Consider the following 21,431-nt stretch of genomic DNA (forward strand, 5'->3'; position numbering starts at 1 on the left):
AGAGCCCAAGGGGTGCTTGAGCACCTGCCTTTTTGAGCCTCATAAAAAAAATAAGAATTAAATAAAAAGATTTGTTTTCCTTCTTTTTTTTTACCGTTACGCATATAGACTGCCCTTCCAACTGAAAAATGTCAGGATAGAATCAAAATATTAGGTAAAGAGAGAGCGATGCCCCATATTCCATTGCAGTTTGCACAGCCTCCTCAGCGTGCCTCTCCACGGACCTATATATGTTATGCATAGCGTGGGTGGTGATGATGATCAAATCAAATCAAATCAAATTTATTTATAGGGCCCGACAACACACGTTAATGTCCCCATGGGCCGTACAGGTCTTCTTTAAACAAGTCAAGAAGAAAACATAACAATAAGTCAAGAACAGAACAAGAACACCATAAGGTCCAAACATTTTTAGATGAATGCAAATAAATGAAAGAATGCAAGCACTCCCAGACATACCCCACGCGAAGGTAAGGAAAAACTCACTAAAACCTAACAATAGGGAAAAAAGCTCCACAGGCAGTGTGGAGGAGAGAAACCTTAGAAGGGCCATTCAAGGGGGGATCTCCCTTCTTAGATGTTGGTGATAGTAGTGTTGCAGACGTACACAGTTGGTAAGCATGCACTCATGTGTGTAGTGAAACACAGATGAGTGCATGCAATAGCAACTGAACATTTTGAAAGATTAAAGATAGAGCTAATAGCGATAGCAACTGAACATTTTGAAAGAGTAAAGATAGAGCTGATAGCGGATCTATTTGAGGCACAGGGGCGGCGCAAAGAGGGTCACGTCCTCCCTGTCTTAGTCACGGGACATTCAACACTCCGGTCATTGCTCAGGGACAGCCGGAGACAGGGAGATAGGGGGCGGCGCAGAGAGGGTCGCGAACTCCCCGACATCATCGCGGGACATCCGGCACTCCGGTCACCACTACGAGACCTCCGGAGACAGGGGGGCACGCAGAGGGGGTCGCAACCTCCCGGCCTTCATCACGGGACGTCCAACACTCCGGTCAACACTCCAGGACAGCAAGTCATAGGGGGACAGGGAGACGGGACAGGCATTAGACAGCTCATGAGATTGTAGTGGGCGGACATAGCAATAGATACAAGTGGTAGGCATATATGTGAATGGAGTAGATATATGAAGTAAGCGTATTATGTGAATAGAATAGAAGTACTTAACCCAGCAATGAAACCGCGTTGACTGTTAATCTGTTAACAGTCTGTTAATACTGTTAATCAGTTGACAGGACCACGGACAGACGACGGTGAATAACTGATCCAAGGCCTCGGAGGTGCATGTAGAGCAGTCACTACAATCTTGGCCAAGACCCCGAGCAGGGAGGGGGGGGAGGGGGAAAGAGGGGGGGGGAAGAGTTAGAGAGTTCCCATGTTTGTGGTGCTGCAAAGGAGCAGACATGTAGTACCCTGTAGTGCCATGTAGTACCTGTAGTGCCATGTAGTACCCTATAGTACCATGTAGTGCCATGTAGTACCCTGTAGTACCCTGTAGTGCCATGTAGTACCCTGTAGTGCCCTGTGGTACCCTGTAGTGCCATGTAGAGCCATGTAGTACTCTGTGGTACCATGTAGTACCCTGTACCATAACTAAACTACACAGATTAATCTAAATGATGATAGATTAGAAACCGCAGTGGCGCATACAGTTGAATGCTGGTATTACACTCATTGAGGGACACGAAGAAGTCAAGTCCGATGGGATTTGGGAATCTCAAATACAAATCGGGATTGGAATAAAAAATGCATTTATATTAAACAATACAGAATATACAGCACTTATTGGGGTCTGTAGGGTAAGCACTTATTCCCTCCCCCCTGAACATTTATGGAGATGTATGGGCCTTTTAAGTCAGTGATAAAAGTGTCTTTCAAGGATAAGTGAGCTCCTGCACTGATTATTATAGTTCAATATTCAATATTTGATCACCAAAACCCCCCAAAAAGCATAAAAAGGTGGCCCCGCGCCCGAAAAGGGCCCTTAAAAATCGGGCTAACGCGCTGCGCGTACTCGGTTAAAAGACACACAGGTATAGTGCCCTTTTCAGCCTTTGAGCACCAGCCCCTCTAAAGTCCTGTGCACGTCCCTGCTCTGCCCTGTGAGGAGTCACTCTCTGGAGGAACACTCTGCCCTGTGAGGAGTCACTGGAGGAACACTCTGCCCTGTGAGGAGTCACTCTCTGGAGGAACACTCTGCCCTGTGAGGAGTCACTCTCTGGAGGAACACTCTGCCCTGTGAGGAGTCACTCTCTGGTGGAACACTCTGCCCTGTGAAGAGTCACTCTCTGGAGGAACACTCTGCCCTGTGAGGAGTCACTCTCTGGTGGAACACTCTGCCCTGTGAGGAGTCACTCTCTGGAGGAACACTCTGCCCTGTGAGGAGTCACTGTGTGGAACACACACCTCAGGGGGTGAAGGGGAACCTCCCTCCACTACTGCGATGGAATAGTGAAGGTGTACATTTCTTATAGGAAACAGAAAAAGAAACATTAACAGGAAAATATAAAGTGAAATTATAAAAAGGAATAATGACTATTTTCATTCCTTTACCATTTGGCTTTTTCCAATCAAGCGAAGCTCTGGTTTATACATTTTCTTCATCTATGACGAAAATGAATGATGTTTTCCTTTCCCGTTTACCAATAATTTTGTCCCTTATACTGTTATTTGTGGTAAAGTGACGTTTTACAGGTAAATGACCATTTTCACCACCACTACGAGAACGCACTGGAACCGGTGATGTCAGGTGACCTGAGTTGCAATGCAAAGCTAGTTTTGGCTAGCAGTCTTTCCTTTTCCAAAATCTAAATGACCTGCAGAGAAATGGGTAGAAGACAGCAGCACGGTGGGACAGTGGTAACACTGCTGCCTCACAACAACAAGGTCCTGTGTAGTTTGTTCTCCTTGTGTTTCCATGGGTTTAATTACATCAATGTTGTGCTAACTGAACAGTATTGTGTTTGCAGGTGAAGTATTTACCTACCTTGTTTAACAACCAAGGTAGAAATGACCAAGAGAAAGTTGTATCTATTGTAGTTCAAATCTTGTAATCCATTTCTTCCCTAGCTAATCTTAGTTACAAGAAGATTGTACCAGAAAGGCATGACAAAGCTTCCTTTTGGGAAAATGTTTATAGTGGCGACTCACGGCACCCTAGTGGTCAGAAAAGTGTTATTGCAGCTTTAAAAACCGCTTGTCTGGAATGATAAGTGTCAATGTGTGTGTGCGCTTGTGTTTAGCATCGGGGACAATCACAATTATGTTACACTAGTGGATGTGGGGGTTGTGTTTTATGTGAACTCTGTTCAAAGTCTGACCATATCAAAAACACATGGTGTGTTCTTGCATTTCAAAGGAATATCCTGGGAAATCTACCCCCCCCCCCACCCCACACACACACACACAATAGCTTAAAGGATCACACCAGTCTTTTTGACATGTGGGTTCCAAGTCATTCTTCTTGATACAAAAAATCGAGACAGCAGTCTTTTTTTTTTTAAACACCACAGAGACTGAACAAAGTCGCCACATTTGACTAAAATGCCATCATGCTGACATCTTAAATCATTTAAGTTAAATGTCACTTGTGTGTATCACATCACTAGTGTATGAGGAGGAATGCCTCTTCTTCCTTAGTCAAGGTACAATAGAGCAACTTATCAAAGAAAAAAAACTAAAACCTTTGGAATTTGTAGTCAGATGTAGTGACTTTCATGGGTTAATGTGGTGTTTGAGACACATTGGTGAAAAAGAAGATAACTTGTAGGGTGGTAGGGTCCTTTAAGAGTGAAAATAGAGTGGGTGCATACTAGCTTCAACAACGAATCAGCTTCAGATCAGGACCACAGTCAAAAAGCTATTAAACTAGACTCCTGCACAGTCAGCACTTCACTATGCAAGATTAGGTCACAAGGAAAATATTGAGCAGCGAAACAGCCTATAAACCTGCACTCAGTAGAGCACAAATATCCGCCAGACGGCATGGCCTGATAATAAAAGCCATATATTCAGGTAAACATCTAAAGCTCTCTCTCTTACACATTAATTCGCTACCTTGCTCCATCTTTCTTTTTCTCTGGGGCATCTGATGAGAATATGTGGGGCTGTGTGTGATTATGAAAAGACACAGGGCTATGGGTTAAGTCAAGAGATATAATAAAGCATTCTGATTATGTCATCAAGGTGCAACCAGAGTAGACAGGTGGTAGTAGGCAGTTGTATGGAGCTGGAACTAGAGTTAGACTTTTAGATATAATAACGATAGTTTGGAGCAGGGGAAAGCCGAAAATGTGGGGAAAATATTTGACACCTTTTTCTAGCATGAGGTGGACTACCCAAAGTGCCCCATTAGTCGGGACAGTTTAGGGGAGCCCTTCTGGCTATTTGCGAGCACAGCTTCCCTGGAGCTACCATATTGTGCTGTACAAGTGTGTTAGCGTGTAGAATAGCTAGTCTGCTAGTGCGTCAGTGGGAAAACCTTGATGCAACTTCGAAAGAGCGCCTAAGCTTAACCAGTGTAGACACTTGCGGTCCCACGATTGGGCGTACGCGTCACATGACCAGAAATGAATCGCCGAACTCCGTTGTAGAAAGCATACAAGCTAACGGCACAGCATTATTAACGTAGCTCCTACCCCAGTACCCCCCACCAAGCTAGTGGAGTGCTAGGCAGGTCAGGGTTACAGCTGAGCTACCATTACCTGTCCACCAGAGGGCGCCTGACACCTCCCATTTGGCGGGGGAGGCCATTGACCATCTCTCCCACTGACCAAGAGACATTTCCCCATTTCTGCAGCTACTGTTTGTAGAAATAAACATTGTTATTCTTTTGCACATGTTGTTTCTGTCTGCTCTGTGGGGGAACCTACTACAACAGTCCAGGTTTTGAAAAGTAATTCAGATAATTAACTTGTCCCTTCTGCTGGCCCAGTTCAGCTAGACCGTTTTTCTTTGGGTGAAGCTTGTAATACAATCTTAAAATTATTAATGTATTCAAGTAGTTGTGTAATAAGCAGGATAATGTATAGCAAGCTATTCGTTATTGGGGGAAGAAGAACCAATGACTGGCTCACTGTATATGATCCCTTACTAATTTGATGTTATATTAAGAGAAAATTCTACTTTACAACTTTAAAGAACCAGACATCTGCAACTTTTTTTTTTTATTACAAAAACAAGACTACTAAAAAAGGTAAAGCAATTTTACAAAAACTGAAATAAACGTAAGTAAAAGTAAAATATGTTTACATGATTATCAAGAGTAGAGACAGGTTTACTATGTTAACTAGAGGGACATTATCAGTTCTTGTAGGTATATGTTTCTTAGTAGTGAAAATAGAGCGCGCTAAAGTCTGATGTCACAAATAACATTCAAATACCATCTTCACTAACCCTCCTGTCCCATTGCAACACCAAACATGTCTTATGATCAAAGGACCAAACCAGTCTAACTTTGACTTCTCTTCATCAACTAATGTGTTTGTAGGTTTTAACTTTTAGCCAATCTCAGCTTACCTTACTAAACACCATTCTGCCATAGATGTTGAAAAGGGGTGAAAAATACTCCATGAGACTTGAAAGTTGCTAGAAACATGTAACTCTGCCTTCTGAAAACCACGGGTCATTTTACTTTCACTAACAGTCAACTACAAGCTCTGCACCATAAACTTCTGCATTCAGTTGGGTGCGCTTGTTGTTGCACAAATTTGAATGGCTTGTAGGTGCAGTTCATAAATTACCTATGTCTAGCGACTTTCAGGTTTCATGGAGTATATTTCTACCAAAACACACTTTTTAATACACGTATGCACACAATTAGTTAGACAGGGGCAATAAGGCTCCATGAAAAAAAGAAGAACAAAAAGGACAAGCTAATGTTGATCCTGAATAAGATGCAACTCTGTTGTCGTGAGGGAATGAAGGCTTCTAGAGGCTCCTAGAAAACACAGCCGATGTGGTTTATTGCTAATGATGTTGAGGAATGTATGAGTGGCACCCGATGAATAAGCCTGTGTGTGTGTTTGGTACGTTAAGACAGTTCTGATGGGACAATGGGCTAAAAGATCCCTTGGTTTGTGTACCCCACATTGGTACCATTATGCCTTACAATTCTGCTTCAGTTGCAAGTAGAATTGCAGAGAAGAGAAAATATTTGCTACCAGTGACGTTAGACAATACTATAAGAGAAACATTATTACACAAAGAAACTGCTTTGTTGATAGCTAATAATATTTCATATGTTAGCTAGCGTTATGTATATAATTGACAGATGCCGTTCGGTCTCAAGGAGGACATAAAAGTACCAATGTGTTCTGTGCCTCGGTACTCAGTAGTAGGTCCAACTCACGGTCAGTTTAGAAGAAATATTTGTTCACTAGAAGTGTGCACTCTGCAGGGTGATATCATCACATGTCCTCCTCACAACAGAACGATAGAATTCAGGTTAAACATAGTCAAAATGCCCCTTTTAAGACCATATATGTAGAATTTACAGCAATAATATATCAGTCAGTTGTGATAACCTGGCGTAGCTACTATAAACAATTAAGACTATTGCTGAGACGATTGGTAGACTAATACAGACTCTAAAACCACATTTCCCATTTGCCATGTTGCAACGGAGGTGTTGCCGTTTGTTCCCGGCCGCACCCCTGGCGCGGATGTTTTGAAGAAGCAAGGAGAGGGTTAACAGTCCTCACTAACTGCGAACGTGAAGTTGTTTTTGTTGGTAAATCAAGTTGTTTGGAAAGGCTTCCTTTGCGCCGTAACGCAGCTCATCAGAACTCCTGAGAAACCCACCCGCTGGCACATATATATATATATACAAGATGGCGGGAACCAGTTATAGTTCAGCCTTTCAGCCACTGTGTAGTATGCGAGCCTGGTGCCAGTGTATGGCAGCCATCGAGCCTGTGTAGCCCAAGGTTGGGTGCTACACAGTGGTAGTGAAGGAGGCTATTTACACCCTACATTGTAAAGCTCTTAGAAAAGCTTTATATGAATGCAATGATCATTCATTGATTCATTCATTCTTTCATTCATTCATTCATGCGTCTCATACACTGTTCAGGTATGAGCAATACCTTTTTGCCTCAAATCAGAAACGTCGTGAATTGGATTACGACACTTGGCAGCCTGGCTACGAGTACGCGTACGGGGAAAGACTTTAAGCCCATTGTCAGTTAACATACAGGGAAACTGATCAGCACGTTTGTGTGTGCATTTCATGTTCACAGTCATTTTCTTCCCAACGTCTTATCAACCCTCAAGGGTTGACTGGTGGGTGGGTGTGTGTGTGTGTGTTTCTGCTTGCTCTCCTATTTCATGCTAACAAAAATCTCCAGAAAAGGCATTTCCAAAATCAACAACTACAACCCATGGAGGTGGACGATGGGTCGAGTTCCCTGAAGTAGCTTAGCGCCTCGTTCTACCAGGCAGGTGCTGTGTTGGCTAGTCGTCTCATACGCCTGAAAGGAAAGCAAAAGTTTCAATACCATTAACTCAACCAATGGAGAAAACCTGGATTGAAATAAATACAGAACAAGCCAACATTATGGGAAATGTGCTTACCGTCTTCTCCAGAGTCAGACAAGATAGATACCAATTTCCTCTCTGCGTTCAGTATTTCCCCAAGGGGATCAATAAAGGAATATCTTATCTTAAAGCTATCCGGCTGCTAGCTAACCTAGCTTAGCCCAAATGAATGGAAACGGATACAGATCACCTAGCCTAGCTGTTGGCCAAAAACACCTCTCCCAGAGTTTTAAGCTAGGCTAGCTTGCAGATGGATAGCTTTCTACTAAATGCAAAGAGGGGTAATTGGAATCCATCTTCTTGTCCGACTCTGAAGACGGTAGAAGATGGTAAGCGCATTTCACATTAATGTTGGCATATTCCTTTAATCACAGTTGGTAGATTAAGGATTCTCAACAAATACAATGCAAAGAAGTACAAACACACAACGACATAGCATGAGTCACACTGCTATAGTAATAATAATGTTATTAATTGGTCCTTCAGTAACTGTCCTCCTGTCTCACCTGGTATTCCTGTCTTGGTCTCGTATCTTCTTCTCCATCTCAGCGTCCGTCAGGGTCTCCAGTAGGGGGCACCACTGGTCTGCGTCGCCTGTGTTACGAATGGCGATCTCTACTGTGGGGAGTGGGTTCTCACTGTAGGGGAAACGACAAGCACAGCAACAGCAGATCAGAATTGACCACAGAACGTTGGAAATTATGTCATTACTATAGTTTGTTAAAGGGATAGTTGAGATCTTGGGACATTAAATGGTATGAAATACTTGCTAGTAGTTTAGTTGATATAGTGCACATTAGTCCTGTGGTAGGAGTTCTGACCCGCTTCCAAGTGAACCGGGAAGCTTCAGACAGGCACAAAGAGACAAAACAAAGTGCTAATCCACACCATAACATGCAGGCAAAAGTGTTAAAGAAACACGCCAACACTATGGGAAATGCTTCACCACAGTCAAACAAGAAGATGGATACCGATTTCCTCTCTGTGCGTTCAGTAGAAAGCTATCCGGCTGCAAGCTAGCCTAGTTTAGCACAAATGAATGGAAGTGGATACGGACCAGGTAGCCTAGATTAAAACTTTGGGAGAGGTGTTTTTGGCCAACAGTTAGGCTACCAGTCCGTATCAACTTCCATAAATTTGTGCTAAACTAGGCTAGTTTGCAGCCGGATATATTTCTTTTTAACGCACAGAGAGGAAATTGGTATCTTATCTTCTTGTCTGACTCTGGAGAAGACAGTAAGCGCGTTTCCCATAATGTTGGCATGCTCCTTCAACTATGTACAACAAAACACAGTGTGCCTCGAGCATTGCCTACACTTGATTCATGTTGGAACACGTCCCAGAGACGTAGCAATATGTCACAATGGGACTAGTTCCAACAGGAAATGCTCGAGGCATACAGTTTTACTTTACTGTACATAGTTTAACACTTCTGCCTGCAGGTCATAGTTAACACTTCTGCCTGCAGGTCATAGTTAACACTTCTGCCTGCAGGTCATAGTTAACACTTCTGCCTGCAGGTCATGGTTAACACGTCTGCCTGCAGGTCATGGTTAACACGTCTGCCTGCAGGTCATGGTTAACACGTCTGCCTGCAGGTCATGGTTAACACGTCTGCCTGCAGGTCATGGTTAACACGTCTGCCTGCAGGTCATGGTTAACACGTCTGCCTGCAGGTCATGTTTAACACTTCTGCCTGCAGGTCATGTTTAACACGTCTGCCTGCAGGTCATGTTTAACACGTCTGCCTGCAGGTCATGGTTAACACGTCTGCCTGCAGGTCATGGTTAACACCTCTGCCTGCAGGTCATGTTTAACACGTCTGCCTGCAGGTCATGGTTAACACGTCTGCCTGCAGGTCATGGTTAACACATCTGCCTGCAGGTCATGGTGTGGATTAACACTTATTTGTCTCGTGATCATGTTTTCTGCCAGTCTGAAGCTCCAGAATTGGGTCAGAACTCCGACCACAGGACTTAGGTAAGTAGTCCAATGGCACTGCATCGACTATACTACTAGCAAGTATATCATACCACTTAAAAATTCAAACTATCCCTTTAAGGAGGGTGAAACGGGCATCTTTGGGTATGAGATAACCTGCTAAACTACATTTACATGAACCAAACAATATTCTTTCTTCAAATGGGAAAGTCATTTTTTATTGAGTGTCTCATTACCCCCCCCCCCCCCCCCCAAGATGAAAATAAAACAATGATTCTGCCAAAGCAATGGCAATTGGAAAAAGCCTCCAACAAAAACATTTAACAAGCTCATCCTAACGTCATACTGTAAACTGGAATAAGGCACAGCTGTTCACATCTTTTCTAAATTCTTCTACAACTATTCTCAACCATCTTGTCCATTTGGTTGGAATTCATCAAAATTGCCTATTTTTTTGGTGAAGAAGACACCAAAGGAGACTGGCTGATCAACTTTAAAGGATAAAGGATAATACATATATAAAGTATGATCCATCTGGCCATCGCTGTCACAAGTAGTAGCAGGAAAAAGTACAATGCCCGTTTTAGCAGTTTTTAGACAACAATGGAGTTATATGACTTCTGGGTATGAACTACACCAGTTTAAATCGACCATACTTTGTTGAAGAAATGCATTGTAGGTGTTGGTCTTTTTGTAGGCTATGTTGACAATGGGAGAAAAATAATAGACACTGGCCTTATACTTTAAAAAAGGTAATAAAAGTATAATCAGTATTCAATCAGCTGGGACAACTCTTTTCTTTTCTATTTTTAAGAGCATGGCTCCCATATTGTTTTTGGAGGGATGACTTCTGCAAAAATGGACAGATGAAAGATAAAAGTGTAAATGTACTCAGCTTCCCAGGGGCAGTTGGTAAGAGAGCGTGGAAGAAGGTTAAGCTTTTGGGGGGGTAGAAGGGGAAGTAATTCTTAAAGCATATTGACCTGAAATCAGACCTAGAGGGGAACAAGACAGTGGGGAGAGAGAAAAGCAGAATAAATTAGCAACACAAAACAAAAAGCCATGGAGATGATGTTAGCAAAACAATTAAAGGACCACACCAGTCTTTGACACGTGGCTTCCAAGTCATTCTTGCTTTGAGTTCTTTTTTTCATAATCTTTCATCGTTACCGTCTGTTAAAGTCACCACATCGGAGTAAAAAAAAATAAAAAAATCTGAGGTGCATTTATTTTCCTGAAAGGTTTTGTTTTCACTCCCTGGAAAGTTGCTCTATTGTGTCTTAATACAGTGTCTAACAAGGAAGAAGAAGAATTCTTCCTCAGATACTTCATCACAATTGGAAAACCTTTCAGAAAACAAGTGACACATCAAGATGTTATCATGATGGCATTTTAGTAAAAATGTGATAACTCTTTTCAGTTAATGTGGTGTTTAACCCTTTCACTGCCACACTAAAGAAGGTTAACCCTTTACTATCACACTACAGACGGTTAACTGTCTAGTGTGATAGTAAAGGGTTAACCTTCCGTAGTGTGGTAGTGAAAGGGTTAACCTATCGTCGCGTGGCAGTGAAAGGGTTAACCTTCCGTATTGTCGCAGTGAAGGGGTAAAACAATTTGGTAGTACGGCAGTGAAAGGGTTAAGACACATTTTCAGACACTGGAAGCCAATGGCAGTGGTGAATCAGCAGAAAATCACTAACAAATATAGTAAAAGATTATATAAAAAAAAAAGGGCACCTTGATTTTTATATCAAGGCAAGAATGGGTCTCATTCTCCAAGGACTTCCGACAAAAAGGGCTTTCTCTTAGGGCTATTTGAGACCTTTTCGGGACGATTTTGGGATTCACCAACCGTCCCAATAAAACATTTATAATTAATATTATATTATAATATATTGTCTATATTCATGTCTTGCCCGAAAAGGTCTCAAATGGCCCTAAGAGAAAGCCCTTTTTGTCGTAAGTCCATTGGAGAATGAGACCCAATGACTTCGAACCCATGTGTGAAAGAGACTGGTACGGTCCTCTAACTACAAACCATTCACAATTGTCACCGGTTTAGAGAGAGAGAGAGCACTAGAAGTTGAAACAAACGTTTCAAGCTCTATGGCTCTAAGGGAGACCGGAGAAATCTTCCCAACTTAACCGATGACATAAAAAGGCACCATTTAGAAGTGTTAAAGAAAAAGCAACAGATGGGTTTTAACTGGTGAATATAATTTAATTTGGTTGAATGAAGGATGAAATAAAACGAAATGTTTTATTTGGGTTTTCAAATCGGGCTTAGAAATACTGCTCATATGTTTGTTTGGCAACACCGACGGTCACTTTTGCCCCAATCTCCTTTGATTCCTGGATACTGCAATGGTTTGTCAAGATGTTTTTGGGAAGTGAGACAAACAACTTGGTCCTCAGTAGCTACTCTTCGTTTACACAGTGCAGGTAATCTTACACAAGGGTAGCTACACGTGACAGCAGCAGATATCTAAACTACCTTCAGTTCCCTTCTAACTCATCTTGTTGCTCTTATCTGGCTCTCTCTGGTGTGATCAACAGTATTGTGGTGATTTGTAGATGATAATCGATATGTTCCCTAACTGGTATGTTCAACGCCATGTTTTCAGACATATCTGCGGTTTAATCTCTGATGCGACTTCAGCGCCATAGTGATATATTTAGTCATTCTTTTGACATTTCTTCTTTTGACAGTTGATATCTCAACATAATCTCTGGGAGGTGCCTAGCTGTTGCTTTTTCTTTAAGTAGTAGTAGGTATGGCCAATTTGTGCCAAATAGCCATTGCAAATCACACTTAGTTGAGATAAATCATTGTAGTTATTAAGATTTGAATTTTCTTCTATTAAGAAATTCCAAGGTATAAATTGTGAAATTATATTATTAGTGATACTCTCCCCCCTCCACAACAACATGCCACACCATGCAAATTAGCAAAGGGTGAGGGGGCAGGAAACAGTGTCACACAATTAAACTATGATTTTTAAGATATTTTAGAGGTTGTTAACTCTTTGAAGGGGAAACTCCACAGCAAAACTATTGGTTACTTCTACGAAAGAGACATCTCACATGGCGATCTGGTGAGATGTCAACTGATTCATCTTTACGTGTGCGTTGTCCTCGCTTCACTTTACTGGCCAGTGTTCCTGCAGAGCCTCGATTGTTTGACGACAAGCTACATCTTGTTGTGATTGACGAGGAGCTCAGATGAAGAACCGTATGAGTCGAGTCTGTTTGACGTTTTCAGTCATTTTGCTTATAATTGGAAGGTGCAAAAGAAATAAAATCTACTCGACTCTTTGTTTGGGCCAGGGATGCAGTAATTTATGTGAACATCCCCCTTCTAGAGCACTGATCAACATAATATTCTTTATTATTCATCATTGTGGTTACACTGGGGGAAAACAGCAACGTTGTATTTTCGAATGATTACGTTTGCATGTCCAATTTAAAAGGAAACGCCGTTTTGGCAGCAAAATGCGTTTTCCTAGCGGCAACGCTAAAAGGGTGTTTTCGTTTTGAAAACTCCCCGACAACAGTGCCATGTAATTTGTAACATGTAAAAACGGAGCCGTTCATGCCCACGCCCATGCGCAGTAGTAGACACCGACGCCAAATTCTCCCCTGGCTGGACCTCGACTCCGTCCATTAGTCCAAACATCAGAACAATTTCTGGGAGTCACTTGCAATATCGCGCTATAATTAATATAATTAGCAGTCTCCCGACACCAACCGGCCATATGGGGAGGCTATACAGGATATCAGCTGCGTCCTCCTCAGATTGCCTGTAGCTGCGGCTAAACTAAGCTCATGTGTTGTCAAGTTATTGTTATAAGGAACTAGAGGAAATGCCTCCGATACGGCCTAAAATGCTGGTATCGGTATCGGCGAGTACGCCGAAAGTGTAGCCTCCAATCCCATGACGTAATTTATCTCCTGCGGAGAGTGAGGATTATAAAATGAACGTGTTTTAAAGTGTGATGCCGTTTGTCATTTTTTTTGTTTTTTTTTATTATCTTTCTTCCCCTCCTTTTTCCCGATTTGTCTCCCATCCCACCCTTCCTGGTTGTTGCGTACTTTCCCCTACTGTTGGTCCGGGAGACCGGAGACTGTCACATGCTTTCCTCCGACGCATGTGCAGCCTGGGGCAGGCCAACCTGGCCGCGCAGGTTCTCACCGGGGAGAGTGTAGCGTGTGGGAGGCCACACTATCTCTCCTCAGATCCAACCCTCGCTGAGCAGGCGCCCCGACCGAACTGTAGGGGTCGCTGTGCACAACGCCCAGGACCCACCCTTCAGCTTCCCACCCCCTGATACAGCCAATTGTATCAGCGTGAGAGGACAGCCAAGCTGATAGCAACGCCGGGAGCTGGATTCGAACAGGCGAATCCTAGTGTCTCCCGGTGTTGGTGACGAACGTAATCTCCGTGTGCCACCTGCCCCCCCGGCGCTGTTTGTCATTTTAACAGCAGATACACTTTCTTAAATTCCATTGTCCCCGACAGAGCAATGTGACGGGGAGCTCGGACGGGATGTGTTTTGCTTGCTGGTGTTATTATAGCATTAGCTGAAAAGCTAGCTAGTTGGAACAAAATCTGCTTTAACGTTACATCAAATCAGATGATCGCCTGTCCTTTCTCCAGGACCTGACACTGTCCGTCTATCAACAATAATGCACCCACGGTGAATCGTATTTAAGTCAAGTAGCTACTGACTAGCGTTAGCTGACTAACGTTATCAAATGTCAATGCGGGGAAGACGAGCTAGGTCAGCTAGCTTAGCTTGATAACGGTACCTTGGCTAAAGTTGGTGCTATTCATAATCCAGCAATAATGGCTGCAGACCTGCAAGCAAAGTACAGCAAGTTCCAAGTGCCAAAGGATAAGAGTCTGAGGCGGAGTCTCAAAAGAGAATGTTGAATATTTATTTTGCATCGAAAATCACAACATAAATGTTAATACTAGCCAGAGCATTTGCTACTAGCTAACAGACTGGGTAGCAAGTGCAACAACGTCTAACGTCCGTGCGGATCATTGGAGTAGGGTATATCTGCAGTGCCGCAGCCCCATACTCATTGATTAATGATACTAATACTAATCTATACAATATCACCTGTTGTTGAATAAATACCATTACTTTCTAGTTATTACTAAAAAAAACAGTATATATAAAACAGTATCTGTAGCTGTAAAAAAATAATTATAATTTATATAACACACTTTTATTTTTTTGTATGCACTGGTATCGGATCAATATCGGTATCAGCCGATACCCAAAGCTTAGGTATCGGAATCGTATCGGGAAGGAAAAAATGGTATCGGAACATCTCTATAAGGAACCCAGTCCGAACTACAACAGTCTGCATCCCCTTAACAATTGTTTGTATTGAGCCGTATTGTATTGTACCCATTCTGCAATCTGTTAAATAACGTTTTCATCCATTCATTCTACTAGCATTAATGTTACTAGGTTAGTGTACGATAGCCACAATGCTATACTATTATAATGGCATATCCCAATCACGTTAGCACGTAAGCTAACAAAATCGGCAATCTTTTTTGAGAGACTAAACGCTCCGCTCTTGGTGGTAAATGGTGTTGGTTTTGTTTTCATCAACAAATGAGGCAGAATACACAGTGAATGTATCCGTTTGTTTATTGCACTTTGTTTCTTGCTGAAAAAGAAATGCTACGTTGCTAAATGGCTCACGCAAGGTATTTAAAGATGGTGGCTTTGTTGTTTTTAGCAGGAAGTGTAGTGACGCGTTCAACCTTTGATTGGTTGAAAATGGCCTTCATGTTTGAACTACATCGCCAGCTACTGCTTTGGCATTGTACTACATGTATATACATCACTCTGTGCTCACAAGACAAAACGACGTCTAACTTGCCTGCCAATACGCAGCGTTCTGAAAAGCAAGATGAAACAAATAGTTTTGGCCCCAATGTAACCGCAACGTGAGTGAGAAAGGCCCCTTAGTCTCACGTAGCCTGTGCCAGCGCTGGAGAGAGGACTGGCTGAACCCATTATTCTGCTATAGGGGGGAAAAACACTCTGGCTCGTTTGTATTTCTTTATAGCAATCACAATCATCCTGGGCGACAGGATGCAGCGATGGTGCCCTTGCAAAATAGATAGCAGAAGGGGAGGAGAGTTCTGACTGAAATAGTCGGCCGATGATACAGCCAGTCTATATCCTGTGATTCAGACTAGCCTACATCTATCGAGTTAGTATTATAACTAGTGCTGTCAGGCGATTAAAAAAAGTAATCTAATTAATTACAGGATTTGTAATTAATTAATCTAATGAATCACATTTTAATCACATAACAATTTTAGGCCTGATATTCTATAATCATATTTCAAATAGCATGTGTCTGGATGGCAGAATTCAGTACTGTATCTACAAAACGTTCTGTTTAATAATCTTCCATTTATTAATTTGCTTAGAATTTTCAGGTCTGGTCAATTTTAGCATGGTGTTATTCAGTCAAAGATAAAAAAAATTTTTATTGATATTCTCATTTGGTTCATTACAATTTACTCAAGCCTAGTAATAGACACAGTATTTCTGACACTGGGAATACATTCCCTGAGATCCATAGATGTCCCTAGAATCAGATACCAAGAACATGCAAATGGACCATATTAAAAAAAAGTCTGTAAATGTTCTTATGGAATGAATGAGATTTATTTTTAAAGTTAAGATTTTTTTACTTCGAACGAAGCTTCGAAACTTCGAAGTATTTAAGACAGCCCTACTAACAGTACTATTCAACATGTCTAACAGTACTATTAAACATGTCTAACAGTACTATTCAACATGTCTAACAGTACTATTCAACATGTCTGACAGTACTATTCAACATGTCTAACAGTACTATTCAACATGTCTAACAGTACTATTCAACATGTCTAACAGTACTATTAAACATGTCTGACAGTACTATTAAACATGTCTAACAGTACTATTCAACATGTAACAGTACTAGTCAACATGTCTAACAGTACTATTCAACATGTCTAACAGTACTATTCAACATGTCTGACAGTACTATTCAACATGTCTAACAGTACTATTCAACATGTCTAACAGTACTATTCAACATGTCTAACAGTACTATTCAACATGTCTGACAGTACTATTCAACATGTCTAACAGTACTATTCAACATGTCTAACATAGGGCTGACCCCTAATCGGTCGAAAGGAGCCGTAGTCGACTGACCAACCTCTTAGCCGAATATATATATATAATTTTTTTTTTTATTTTTTATCACTTTCCAAAAGAAAAGAGGCCTAGAAGCGTGGCTAACGCTAATGGCACGCATACCAGAGGCTAACTGCCTACGAAAACAGGCACAGATGCACTGAAAGAGGATTTCACCCATCTAATGAACACACTAGACTAGACAAATATCAAGATGTATCCATCAGTGGACCAATTGCATGCTTTTGCAGAGGACAAGAAGCCTTCAGTCGACTCGTTCAGACATTAAGCACCCCCCACAGCTCAAATGGAATGATAAAAAATTTGAAAAAAGAATTTGAAAAAGAAAATTACAAATATACTTAAATTTTTATTTTTTAAGTCGACCAATAGTCAACTAACTGCAAATTTTGGCCAATCATAGTCGACCATCCAAATCCTTAGTCGGGGACAGCCCTAGTCTAACAGTACTAGTCAACATGTCTAACAGTACTATTCAACATGTCTAACAGTACTATTCAACATGTCTAACAGTACTATTCAACATGTCTAACAGTACTATTAAACATGTCTCAACAGTACTATTCAACATGTCTAACAGTACTAGTCAACATGTCTAACAGTACTATTCAACAAGTCTAACAGTACTATTCAACATGTCTAACGTAACAGTACTATTCAACATGTCTAACAGTACTATTCAACATGTCTAAGCACAGGAGAGAGCAGGTGAAACCTGGTTGTGGAATGTTTGTCACAAAACATTTAGAAATTGCAAGTTTGAATGTGTTTGCGGGGGATGGGGGATACAGAAGTAGTATAGGCTTTATTCAACCTTAACAAGCTAGTAGGTAATACGAGAGTTGTAAAAACAATTTGCTGAGAAAGGATTTGACCAATCAACATCATTGGTAAGTACAAAAAAATATAGGGCTAGGATCACAAATTATATGAATTATCTACCTCCTAGTCCTAGATATGCCCTGGCCCTACATGTGGATCTATTATCTATGACCCTTTTCCCCTGAATTCATGTTTCTCACACAGCTCCACTGACAACTCTGGTTTTCGTTTCATGGCTCCATCATGGTGGACAGATGCACGTTAAAATTCTCACACACATCGTTACACCCTGATAAGCAATGGATATTTAAAGAAATACGCATTATACACATAGAACTGCTCCACACGGATTTTAATATATCATGCTTTAAGTACTGTAGTTTTAATGTCAGGCTCGTCGTGCCTAGAGGTCGCCATTTCGTAGCAGCAACAGTTTCCCAGCACTTTTGCAAACATTTGCTTGTTTCTATCGCATAAAACCATTTTGAGAAAGATTAAACATCTTACTATCAGACTGGATTTGTCAGTGGATGAAACTATCGACGATTTGGAAGCGTTTATTGACGTGTTTTATGATAATATGTCGGCCAAAAAGGCAGCTGGACGGGAAAGAAAACGCAGCAGGAATCAGCTGGGCTCTAGCGATACGGAGGACCCACTTCTTGCAGAACTAAAAGTAATGTGTGAGTCTATGTCAACCATGCAAAAGCAGCTGGAGAAGTTGAATCTTTTGAAGAAGCTAAGTGAAGACGTGGAGGAGTTAAAGCAATCGGTGGAATTCAACAACTCCCTGATCGAAGTCCTAAAGAGGGACAACACTTCTCTCAGGGCTGACGTTATCAGACTACAGAAAGTCACAATAGAGCTCCAAGAAGACAACTACAAAACGGCGAATGATGTGCTGGATCTACAGAACCAAAGCATGAGAGATAATATAATTATACATGGGCTTCCTGAACAAAATGGTGAAGAAAGGGGAGGTAAGGGAGCTTACTTAAAGTCGGAGCAGATCGTTCGGTCTTTCTTGGTGGACAGTCTCAAGATGATAAAGCCGGACGCAGACGCAATCCACTTCTGCAGAGTGCACCGTCTTGGGCAATCCAAGCCAGGGTTCCAGAAGTCTCGTCCCATAGTGTTGAGGGTCACAGAGTCCAGAATGAAGCATGCCATCATGGAGAGAGGCAGAGAGTTGAAAGGTTCCGTCTTCTCGATCACAGATCAATATCCACCGGAGATCATGAGGAGACGGCGTCTACTCCATCCAATTATGACGGACGCCAGGAACAGCAACAAAAAGACCTGTCTGTTCATCGATAAACTCTTCATTGATGGACAGTTGTATCGCAACTCCGACATCACATATTGGCTGACGGGCGGTCTTGAAAAAGCACAGGCTGGACGCTAACGTGTTTCTTACTGCAGTAAACAATGGCGCAGGCTGCAGGGCTGTACGCTAAGCTTTTTCACTAGGGGCACACTTGCCCCTAAATGAGAAATTTAGGGGCAAAGAATATTTTTTAGGGGCACATTTTTAAATAACTATTTTACCATTATAGTAGGGCTGGGCGATATGGCCTCTAAATGATATCGCGATATTTTGACATTTCCTCTAAAGCACTTAAAAATGCTTGATTTAACCCTTTGATGCATACAGTCACGCCAATATGATGATTATAATAAGTCCCTGCAACATATGTTTGCATTATTAAACCATGAAGATGCTTTAAAAAATAATTTTATGAAAATGTACTAAGAGTAGTCTACTGACACACTAATAAAAAAAATTATTTACATCTAAGACAATTTATATAAAAACTCTTGGGTGCCTTAAAGGGGAACTCCAACATTTTGGGAAATTAGCTTATTTAACATCTTCCCTGGAGTTAAACAAGAAGATACATACCTTTTTTGTCTCTGTGCGTGCATTTTAGCTTTGGGAATAGACGCTCCGTTAGCATAGCTTAGCTTCATCACTGGAAGTGAGGCAGGACAGTAGCCTTACAGTGCCTTACAGTGTATTGCAAGGTCTGACATTGACCAAACTTGATATGCATGACCTTGGTGGGCTCTAGGTCAACTCCTGAAAAGGGGGTCAATGTCAGACTTTGCAATCAAAAGTTAGGGGGCTAATAACCCTTGCCATAATTTCAGTGCGCCCCCTAACTTTTGATTGCAAGGTCTGACATTGACCCCCTTTTCAGGAGTTGACCTAGAGCCCACCAAGGTCATGCATATCAAATTTGGTCAATGTCAGACCTTGCAATACACTGTAAGGCACTGTAAGGCTACTGTCCTGCCTCACTTCCAGTGATGAAGCTAAGCTATGCTAACGGAGCATCTATTCCCAAAGCTAAAATGCACGCACAGAGACAAAAAAGGTATGTATCTTCTTGTCTAACTCCAGGGAAGATGTTAAATAAGCTAATTTCCCAAAATGTTGGAGTTCCCCTTTAAGACTTTTACACAGTACTGTTTTCTATCCACTTTTGACTATACCTTGTAACCGGTAGAGCAGCTCTAAAATAGCAATGACGTCATGTAACCACAGCGCGACTATTTCACTGCATTTGCCCCTAAAAATAGATAGAATTAGTCATAGATAATAGATATGTGCAAACTGGAAAAAGTTATTTGGAGGCTTCGCGCAGTGGGCGTGTCAACACGCAATTGTCATTTCATAATAAACACATATCACTGCGGCGCACAGCAAGTTTCAATTTCAGTTCCTGGCATTTTTAACCAGTGGAGAAAGGGAAGAGATTTCCCTATCATTTTTCTTATATGAATTATTCTACGTTAATAAAATATACCTGGTGATCAACTACAGTTTGCCGTGAACATTATGATATGTGTGTAGTGTTCTGATAACGACGGCTGGGCAGCGGGAGCTGGAAGCTGGATTTTGCGAGAAGCATGCAGCTGCAGAGCCGCAGAGCGGGGCCTCTGTGCCTGCACAGTGCAATACTCCAATTCAGCCGTCGGGTGGGGGGCGCTGTTGAGCGGGCCTGTGACCGGACCTGAAAGCGCCCCTGCTCTGCGGCTCTGCAGTTGCATACTATTGGGATTCGTTGGGAGCAGCACGGAGTCTCGACTCTGGACTTATTTTATTTGGAATATAATGACTGTATACGCAAAAGTTGCCTAGTTTTAAGTTAAAATATTATAAATCTACATGCCTTTTGTATCCAATTTGTATGGATTAATTTAGGAGTGAAATGCGAATGAAGGGTTGAAATCAGTACTCGCAAGCTTGCCCCCAGATATTATTTTAAACTCGCACGGACTAAATTAGGGCGCAATTTGCGACCATCTCGTCGCAGTGTACAGCCCTGAGGCTTATGACGGTACACACGCGACCATGGTTGCTATGGTAACTATCCTCATTGACAGTAACATCCCGTTCCTAGGGATGTCTGATGACCATTTATGTGTGTCCTGGGTTGTTGTGGTTTTTTTTTTTACTTAAATTTTTTATTAACATTTATAGACAAACAGCACTATATCTACAATGAGATCAACAACACAACAGTACATCCACATGGGCCCCTTGAATTCAGCCACGCTCAGCCTCCCAGACCTCCATGAGAGGGACCCCCCCCTCCCGCCATCCACCCCCAGAAACAGGGCTCCCCACATCCCAGGGCCGTCTCACGCGGGGCCGAGTACCCAGCGACACGGGTACCTTGAATTTGATTGGGCCAGGCACAGTAGAGGGGCGAGGGGTGGTACTCCCCCCCACCGAGCCAAGCCCGCTACCTCCCATGTCACCCAGCACCCCACCCCACGGCCGACGACCCCACAACATCCAAGACCCCACTCTCCCGGGCCAAAACGCGGAAAATATGGTCCCCCTCCCCCGACATCCCC

At 42.1% G+C, this 21,431-nt stretch overlaps 1 protein-coding gene across 1 annotated transcript in view; it reads right to left on the reverse strand.

Moving 5' to 3' along the window:
* Positions 1–5,170: 5,170 nt before the first annotated feature.
* The window catches only part of smarcb1b (SWI/SNF related BAF chromatin remodeling complex subunit B1b), a 76,838-nt gene continuing 60,577 nt past the window's right edge, over positions 5,171–21,431 (reverse strand). Inside the window, exons 8-9 of the mRNA XM_084324450.1 lie at positions 8,061–8,192; positions 5,171–7,487 (exon numbers count right to left, since the gene is read on the reverse strand). Coding sequence (XP_084180576.1) covers positions 7,448–7,487; positions 8,061–8,192 — 172 coding nt within the window. The 3' untranslated portion in view covers positions 5,171–7,447. The remainder of the gene's footprint in view (positions 7,488–8,060; positions 8,193–21,431) is intronic.

Source organism: Notolepis coatsorum (genome assembly GCF_963971535.1).
Source record: "Notolepis coatsorum genome assembly, chromosome: 11".
Taxonomy (NCBI): Eukaryota; Metazoa; Chordata; class Actinopteri; order Aulopiformes; family Paralepididae; genus Notolepis; species Notolepis coatsorum.